The sequence below is a fragment of the Danaus plexippus genome, chromosome 6 (assembly GCF_018135715.1).
Source record: "Danaus plexippus chromosome 6, MEX_DaPlex, whole genome shotgun sequence".
Classification (NCBI taxonomy): domain Eukaryota; kingdom Metazoa; phylum Arthropoda; class Insecta; order Lepidoptera; family Nymphalidae; genus Danaus; species Danaus plexippus.
In genome coordinates, this window is record NC_083540.1 from 2,074,319 (window position 1) to 2,084,307 (window position 9,989).

The 9,989-nt window shown below is 32.5% G+C and overlaps 1 protein-coding gene across 2 annotated transcripts; it reads right to left on the reverse strand.

The window, feature by feature from the left end:
- Positions 1–4,997: 4,997 nt before the first annotated feature.
- On the reverse strand, positions 4,998–9,211 carry LOC116779225 (uncharacterized). Of its 2 annotated transcripts, XM_061529912.1 has the most exons (3): positions 9,055–9,211; positions 5,951–6,181; positions 4,999–5,348 (listed from the first exon to the last, which is right to left on the reverse strand). In XM_061529912.1, exons 2-3 carry the CDS (start codon positions 6,143–6,145, stop codon positions 5,118–5,120), a joined length of 426 nt encoding a protein of 141 aa, XP_061385896.1. In that variant the 5' UTR covers positions 6,146–6,181; positions 9,055–9,211; the 3' UTR covers positions 4,999–5,117. The 2 variants fall into 2 exon arrangements, with proteins under 2 accessions (XP_032529320.2, XP_061385896.1); XM_032673429.2 differs by lacking the exon at positions 9,055–9,211 and having other exon boundaries at positions 4,998–5,348.
- Positions 9,212–9,989: the final 778 nt, after the last annotated feature.

The window sequence follows — 9,989 nt, forward strand, 5'->3', positions numbered from 1 at the left end:
ATCAAAATATAATACCCACACACACATATAAAAGGTGTAACTACAGACTTTTTTTTTCATGTTTGCAACACTGGCTTGTGTTTGATATGATTATAAGCGTTCCTTTGCCTGAAATTTTTGTATTTTTTGCAACACTGTCTAGTGTCTTGTTACGTTATCAGCAATGAGTTTGGTTTGCTAAAATATAAAATAATACTTCTTTCCAGCGAGTTCGTTCACGTGGATAACTAAATTGGATTCCAAAAGGAACAAATAATTTGACGATTTATGATACAAAATTGGATATTATCATCTTGACATCTATGCCATGACAATTCATACAAAGTGAATTACAATGGTGATGCTGTGTTCTCGCGGGAGTTACATCGAGTATCGGGACACAGAATAGCGTATATATTACTATTTAAGTTATATTTGAGATTTTTTTTGAAGTTTTATTAAAATACATTCCGTAGTTTTGAGTGAAATAGTTACAGACATCGAAAAATATTTACATGTACATGCTTTCCGGATTAAAATGTTAATACCTTTTTTTTTTTAATTTTAATTTGGTATTTTTATTTAAGTAGAAACTTTTTTTAAAACAAAATGACCGTTTTATTTACCAATTAAACTCTAGTTTGTTATATAAACAAAACTATGTGCAATGTCTCAGGAATATATCACGGAAGATTAAGAGTTATTCTTCGGTAGCAACTATAATTATTAAATTTCTATTTCTATTTCAATTTTCCAAGAGAACTTCATACTCAGGAAAATGTAATTCGTCTCCATTAAAGGGTATGTAATAGAAGCCTTCCGACTTCTGAATTTCCAGGCGTGATTGTGTTCAGATAATAAACCCTGCCAACGTATAAAGTTTCACCACTTTTTGTTCTGCCTCCGGCAACAGCATTTGCCGGGACGTTACCGTTACTAGCGCGTACCCAATTATTGGTACTATCAATGAGTACCTGAAAAAGTATTTGAACAATATTTATACTATGACTAACATCTATAATAGTATTTATAAAGAAAAGCATTCGCAAATCATACTTCAATTATCAATAGAATAGTGTCATTCCGTTATGTTACGTTTTACTTAGAAAACAAAATAATTTTTTTAACGTATTATACTGACGAATAAAAAGCCAACCAGCCAAAAAAAAACATATTATGATTGTCACTTAGTTTTAATCTAATGGATGAATCTATAAAGCAATCAGCAGAAAATAGTTTAATTAAAACTGGTGTTAATTTGAAAGAAATGCTGCAATGTAAAAAAATATTATTTTACCTCGTAATTGAGTAATTTCCTTACCGCCTCAGGGAATGAAAGCTGCTTTATGGGTGGACACGAGTTTCCCGGGTACCAGATCTCCCTCGTATTCCTCTCTGGCTATGTATATAGGTTCGTCATCAACATTGTGACCAGCGACAAGAGAATCTGCCGGCGCGTTACCATTTGCTTTTTTCCAAGATATGACAACACCTGCACGTTAATTTACTTATTACTTAAATTCCTTTCCTTATAGTTCTTTAAATTTAATTTAAATTATAGATATTGATTATATTTCTATGCTTTAAAGTATTGTGCCAGTGAAATAGGCGTTTAATGACTCGTGGTAATCAACGCCATTGTAACATTTTAACAGATCATACATAACAGAAAACGTTACTAGTATCTATATAAATAGATTATGACACATCTTAAATTAACTATATATGTTAATTGATTAACACAAAAATAAGTCTTCCCATTTATTTATATTAAACTGTCAATGAGTTGATAAAGTTATTTAAGAGGATTTAAAATAAAGATAAAAGATAATTTAAGATAATCTATTAACAACACTTTATATTCACGTGAAACAATATTGCAAAAGTAATTCATAATTATTTTTTCTGCTTTTTGAAACAAATTGTAAATCAAATATTTGTAATACGCAGGATTTAAATAATTTACAATTACTGCAGACTTCAATTATAGAGTACTCCAAAAGAATCTATAAAAGATATTTCTTAAACCCTAGGGTGAAAAAAACATTATACGATCCTTGAACTTTCTCTGATTTCTCCATTGTAAACAAATTGCTGATAAATACAATTTTTGAATTTTCAGTCATCACAGAAACATAAAATTTTTAATGATGCTGTACAAGTATGAGCTTTATTATTAAATTAAATTAATATATTATCTTCAAATTGAGTACATATAGTACATACCGCCCATAACCGTAGCTGCCAGCCAATACCTTATTCATTTTGTATAAACTATTTCTTCTTGATGAACGGTTGAACTTAAATAGTTTTCCGTAGTTAAATATCTAATGAAACATTTAAGTACCAATACAATGTCTAAACACAGCTTTGTTTGAAAAACCTTTATCATGATAGATATAAGACTGTCTCATTAAATGTTAAAAGAAACTTGCCATTATATTTAATAACTACGTTACGGTCTGAACAATAAAGATATTAATTAAATGTGTTATCGCTAATGTGACTAACATTATTTTCCCCTATATTGTTATTATTTGCCGAGGTTAACGACTTTAATTCAACTAAGATGTACTTAAACTAAGATATTTAATGTGTTATGAGATTTATCATTGGTAATTTAATAAATAATTATAGTTTGGAATCCGCTTTCTTAGTGTGACACCAAGTAACGCTAGGTAGCGACATCTATAGTATTTCTTATTTGATATCAATAAAAAAAAATTGTTGCCAACTATTTCAACTTTGGTGTAAATAAAATAAACCTCTGTATTGTGTCTAATGTTTTATAAAGTGCCTTTACTCCATTGCAGACAAAGTCAAGAAGAAAAAAAATTAATTATAAAAAAAAAAAATTATCAACGTGTTAAACTAAAAAAATATAAAAATTTTGGCAAACAATATTATGAAGTGATTTGTCGATAACATTTTAGTAGAACATTTTATTTATAATGTCATTTTATTTTTCCTTATTTGTCCCGTAACCCTGTACATAGCAATATTAATTACACTTACCTTCTACCGTCTTTGTCAAATAAAGAATCTATAAAAAAATACGTGTAAGCTATCTACAACTTCCAAATACAGTGTGATGAGTACAGTTCTTGCTAAAACTTCATGTGAACGTTTAACAAAAGGTGAAATAGAGATACAACATGTTGGAATGGCCCAAAGGTTATCACTAAAACAGATTTTTTCACTCAACATCTAATCCACACTATTATATATTTTTTTACGTGAACAACAATATAATTGTTCATTTAATACAAATAAGAAGTAGAATTATTAATAAATATAACAAAGCTTACTTACCAGAAAGAAGTAAGAGCTGATAAATGTATACTAACCATATGAATTTTCGAACTAAGAAATAGGCTTGAATATATTAAGCTAAGGAACCGTTAGTAAGAGAATTAATAAAGAGAAAGCCCTTGTGAGCCACCAGCCACCAGCCACCAGCACCGAATTTATGAAGAATTTTTTTCACCTGTGTAATAGAACAAGTATAACAATTTGATATTCTATAAATATTTAGCGAATGTCGTTAAATACTTTTAGTCCAGTCATCTCAGGCAAAAATAGGTGCATGCATTAGACGTAACTCGAAAAACCGTCATATCCAGTACGTTATCACTTAAAAATTTGAATCTTGACATGCTAAAAGTGTTCTCAAAATTCGCATATAATTGGATGTTGGCAAGTTTTAAAGTCAGGGATGACAGATCACAAATAGTTTTTACAGTTTTTGCAAATATTTCGTTTTCGATGAGTTTTACTATTATTATTATTTGTTTTTGTTATCAACATTGAAGGGCATTCATTTCTATACAACTTTTCTATCGAACGTTTTTCTAAATCTTAACTGTTTTCCAGATAGAGGGCGTAGAGTTCGCAGTCGGAGATTTATCAAGTGAAGCAGTTGCAGTGTTGTGTCCTACGTAAAAAATTAAAAACGTGTTATTTTTCAATTTTAATTACTAATCTAAGAAAAAATTCTTTTATACACCATGCTCCAAATCTTGAAAAGCTCCAAAACCTTGGGTCAGTCATTTCTTCCCTCAGGGAAGTTTGTGTGATTGTGGGGGGCGAACTATAGACGGGGCTTATGCAAAAAAATTGCCAAGAGAAAAGTTGTACGTGCTAGTAAAAAAAGTAGAATATACAACTTATTAGACTAAAAAATAAATATAACCTATACTTTGACATTATTTCTTATAATAGGCCAGTAGACGATCTTTTCGAAACATAGTGCGGAAGAATGATTTTAAACATGATTACATATTAATGTTTTTCGAAACTTAATCGATTCCAGCTGACCCAAGGTCTAGATTGATACCACTCCATAACTGTGCTTTCTGCGTTACTAAAATGACCGGGAAATAACAAGCATTAGGTGCAGAAAAAATAGATTTCGTTAGGTTCACCAAAAAATAGTTGAGTTAAGAAGAGAATAAACCACTGAGGAACCCCAGTATCAACTGCATGTCACTGAGATAAAAATCTAGACCCGGGGATAGGTTATAGGTAGGTAGATCACCAATGAGGTGACCGAGCCAGTCCAGGAAATCTGCTAGAACTTAACCATTGTTCTCTAGTACTTTCCTCCATAAATAGACGTACAGCAGAAGATCCCTAGTAGATCATAAAATATATAAAAATAAAAAATAGCCACTCTTTCTTGTACGTCCATTTACTAGGTATGAAAGAAAAAACAAGAAGCAAAAACAGATATTTGGCTTAAGACATTCAAATGTAAAATATCAATATAATTATAAAAGTATGGGTTAAGTTTTAAATCTGCATTCAAAGGAGATGTCAACGGTAATTTAATAATATTAAGAAGACTTAATTTTGTACATTCTGAAGTGCTTGCCTCTTATGAAAGACAAATTCAACTACGTGTAGTATATAAATGAATATTAGTGAGTGACCAGAAAGACTTGCCTATGAACCTTAAGAGAAATAAAAGATATTTCATCAAGTAAACTTAATTAAAGTAAAACAAAATATTTTTTCCTTAATTTTTATTATTTTTTTACAAAGATTACACGGAAGTTGTTTGTTGTTTTGGTTAAACGTTGCTCAAAATTCAATAACAAAAAAATTGTTGTTTAGTTATTAAAGAATAATTTTAAGACTCAACGACAAAGGATTTCGTAGTCACTAAAAGATATTTCTTTTCCACCCCAAGGAATATATAAAACTTTTTGCGATGCTTGAACTTTTCCGGGTGTTGTTTCTCCCTTGTAACCGACTACTCGGCCAATAAATAACACTTCGTGATTTTCAGTCTTTCCTCCGGGATATGCATTTAAGGGGATTTTATTACCGCTGGTAGCTATCCATTGTTTTTTTTCATCCATCAACACCTACAATATATAAAATAAAAATTGTTAAAATAAAACCACAATATTTATACGACATCCTCATATACATTGAAATTAGCTGTTTCACTCTAATTATATTTAAAACCTTAATAACATATTATTTTGCAAAATCTAATTAAATCACTGGTAATTTAAAAATTATGTATCAATGCCTTATACTTTATAGTATCCCCGTCTTAGTCCTTTACTATGCGACATTATTTATGCGTGCCCTTTCAAGATTCAAAAAGTAAAAAAAGTAACCAAAACAAAAGTAGCCTCAATTCATATTCATAACATTAGTTTTCCGGCAGTGAAAGTCCGTCAAAATCTGTCCAGTTCTATGAGAGATTACCAGAAATAAACACACAGACAGTAAGACAAAAATCAACGTTTCATATACATATACTTAGTTATCTACATATATATGGAGTATTACAACATATATATTTTTTATTTACTTAAATATCTACGAAAATGTAAAAATACCTAGTAAAGAAATCTAAGTCTCTGGTGTTAACAACTCCTCTTGTCTAAAAATCAAAGTGATTCCATTACAAATTTTTAATGTACAATTTCTTGAAAGCTAGCAAATCTTTTTATACCTCATATTCGTATTTTTTGAATTCCAGACCGCCCCATGAAACGTAGGCGCAGCCGTGGGAGTGGATAAGTTTTCCTGGAATCAGAGCGCGTTCATGTCTGGCCCTTGCTATGAAAATAGGTTCCCCAAAAGCAGTGAATCCTGCCATCAACGCACCTAGCGGCGCATGGCCGTCTTTTGCGTGGATCCACTTCATTACTTTTCACCTTGGCTTAAGCACAGCTTCGGTATTCTGAAAATATATATATTTTCTAGATATATTTATACAAAACTTGCTATCTAGTAAAGCATTCAATAGATATCATATTGACAAACTGAGAGCCCACAAATTCAATGATATTCTCCACAGTACCTTCATCAATCCAACGATCGTCAAATTTATTTAATTATAACTCTATATAAATAGATAGAAATTCCTTTAATTGAATTGATTTATAATTCTTTATAAATCTGCTACGACGATAAAATATTAAAATGATTGTAAGTGATATTATGAATGTAGGCAGATTGCCAGGCCGGTACGGTTAAGGCATATAAGATTATAAGTTTACAAGCGCTACATCAGATCTGTTTTGTATGACAATGTTGTCTTCTGACATGCACTTCTTTTTGGTGAGTTTCACTTCCTTTTGTTAGTAGCTCGTGATTTGATTTTTTAAAGTATTTTATTATTTACAACGTGTGGCACAAATTTTCATACCCTAGTCTAAGACACTATAGCGTAAAAATCAAAAGTGTGCAATTCTTTTTGTTTTGTATTCACTACCTAGTTAATTTTGTCTACAGTCAGGATGTCCAAGAAAACCCAAAAACTTAAACAAATTAAACTTAATATTAACAGTGGATTGTTGATCGATTTAACGCCGTGTTATGTAATTTTTAGAAAAATTCAGAATTTCAATATTTATAATAAGTGGCAACTTTTCAATCCTTATAAATGAACATTATTTTTTTCAATTAAATTCTACATTAGTTATTTTCCTGGGATATGTGTGTACCTATGCATGTCGACCAGTTGTAATTCGACAATTGACAACAAGTTATGTGAGACTTGCCCAAATATTATTATACAAACTAAGCTAAGAGGATAAAAAAAAAGTCTAATAAAAAGTTAGGTTCTACATACGTAAAATACTGAAAAAAAGGAGTTACAAACATTGTTCTTCGTGAATATCGACATTTTGTCATATTGTTACAATCAAACAAATATAGTACAGGGTGGCGCAATAGAAATTAGAACGTGCACATTTAAAAAATATATACAAAAGATATAGAGAAAATAAAAATTAGGCATATTAATGTTGTCATTGAAGTTTATTTTTTAAAAATTACATCATCCAAATGATGACCCTCTCCTTGACGGCACTCCTCTAACCGCAAACGGAAATTATTGAAAACTTTCTTCTGTAATGTTGGTGTAATTGCTGCCATTTTACCACTGATATTCTCTTTGAGCTAATTGATGTTCTTCAGTTTATTGCTATAGATTTTTTGTTTGAGGTATCCCCACAAAAAAAAAGTCAGGAGGCGTTAAGTCTGGACTACGTGGGGGCTATGGGATATCACCTCTATTTGAAATCAGTCTTCCAGGGAACATCTGTTTCACAACCGCCATGGAGTTATTTGAAGTGTGACAGGTGGCTCCGTCTTGTTGAAACCAAGTTCATGAATTCACTATTCTTAAATTTTCAAGTTCTGGAGTCAAAAAATCCTTTCAACATCGCAATATAGCGTTTTGTATTAACAGTAACGGTGTGGCCAAAGCCACGAGCGGCGTGGATTGCGGCGCGGCTTGCGACGCGATAAGCGGCAAAAACAAATGGTAGACAACGGACAGCGGCGCGACCTGCGGCGCGGATAGACACGCACCGCACGCGGCGGCGACGGGCTGCATGATGTGCGAGTGAAACAAATGTACTAGCGAGTATCGAGGCGGCCACAGCTCAGAGCGGCCCGTGCGGCGTCATCGGTGGATATGTTCAGGCATCGCGTGACCAAAACAAATATGTAATTTTGTTTCTACCGCGCGTTGCAGCTGTGACATACCACCGCAAATCACATCGCCCGCCGCGACTCTCGTCGCACCGCGCCCCGCGCCGCTCTTGGCTGTGGCCACACGGTAACGTTTTTCCTCTGCGCGCTATCAAAGAATAAAGAACTAACTATTCCTCTGCCAGAGATTGCGGCCCATACTGTCATTTCAGGACTGTGCAATGGTTTTTGGTATTTGAGTTTGGAATTCTGACTGTGCCAGTAGCGACAATTTGACGGTTTACAAAACCATTGAGATGAAAATGGGCCTCATCAGAAAAAAGGATGTTGTCAAAATTTGAAAATTTATTAAGCATTTCCATTTACAAACGCTGCCTTGAAGTTAAATTCTTTCAATTCTTGTGTTAATTGCAGCTTGTAGGGATGCAGTTTAAGATCCACGTTTAAAAATCGTTGCAAACCTCGTCGCGATACTTATAAGACCGACGATCTCTTGCGAGTAGACATTTGTGGATTTTCTTGTACCGACTGTTAACTCTCTCAATATTGTCTTCGATCCTAAATGTTCTTGGACGATCTTTTGCTTCTGGGTTAACCGTTGAACCGCTGTCTTCGAAACGCTTCACCCATATTTTAATCAAATTAGCACTCGGAGCTTCACTAATTCTCCGTAGTCCATATTCGGAACATTATAGTCGTCTAGTAAAGATGTATGAACGAGAGTTCTGGTAAAATGCTCCTACGCAAATGCGCGACGCTTCCCGACTAAAACTCCATGAACCCTCCTACCAAACAATGTAGAGTCCCCCCACCCACGCACTCTCTACCCCGTTAAAAAAGGTGATGCAATATGCATATTCTTTTGCGCCACCCTGTATAAGTCAACAGCAAGTGCAACCAAAATAAATATCTAATATAAAAACATTCAATTATTACAACAACAACAGTCATTCAATTATTCTTTTTGTTGACTTTCAAAGCTGAAAAAGAATCGTGTTAATAAAAACTAATTACAAACTCATCTCATATTTTGCTAACATGGTTATAATAAATGTTTTTATTTAACACATCCCTTCATAAACAAAACAGCGATAAGAAAAGTTAAGGACTAACCTTGCAATGTTATTATAAATGATAAAATTATTTCGCAACTAAAAATACGTGTGAACTAATTGCCACTACCGTCTAGACTGACAGGACAAAGTCAATGATCTTGAGAAGCGACAATCGAACTGAAATAAGTTCAGAATAAAAATAAATTTAATATTCACTATATACTACTAAACATACAGTGCATTACAAATTTTCGGAATAAACAATAGCCAGTCATAAACATAATTATATATATTTCTAGCTATATGAAATCGGGCATTATTATCGGTCATTAACTTATATGTATTTATAGGGACAATTTATCCTGGTTTACATGCATTGTGGATACTACTTATGATTTGAATAATTGTTTTATTTATTCTGTAATATGACCATTTATTAATAATTATTAATTTTATTAGTAAAAATATCATATATATATGTTAAACATATATTCGTTTGCCTAATGTTGGCAACACTGGCTTATCTATGTTATCATTATAAGAATTCCGCTCGCGAAAATATTACACTGACAACCACTATTTGTTATCGCATTTTATTAAAAAAACGATTATCAACACTTTCTTAAAGAACGTAAAAATAACAATATAAAAACCGAGTACCGGACCTCTGATTGATGGTATGAATCACACTAATAAAAGATACTTTCAATGTTCTCATTGCGCATGTTGATACTGCTTTAGTCGCAGGCGTCCAGATGCTATGGTGACCGTTTAATACCAGAGAGCCTGCATTAGTTTTTGCCACAGACGTGGTATGAACAAACAAACCGTTCTTTGCCAAGTTAACTGCGACGAGATGTAAATTGATCGATCCAAGCCTCTATTTTACCACCATTGATTAATAGTATTAAACAATATTTTCACACGAAGACAAGACAGACAGACTTCATAATTTTTCCGTTTAAAATCTTACATTCACAGTCGTCGGTGCGG

What these genes read in the sequence shown, in the direction of transcription:
- LOC116779225 (XM_032673429.2), bottom strand. Translation starts at nt 6,145, where the DNA reads ATGAAGTGGATCCACGCAAAAGACGGCCATGCGCCGCTAGGTGCGTTG. An exon ending in TCAAAAAATACGAATATGAG is followed by an intron (nt 5,349 to 5,950) that starts GTATAAAAAGAT and finishes TATATATTGTAG; the next exon opens with GTGTTGATGGATGAAAAAAA.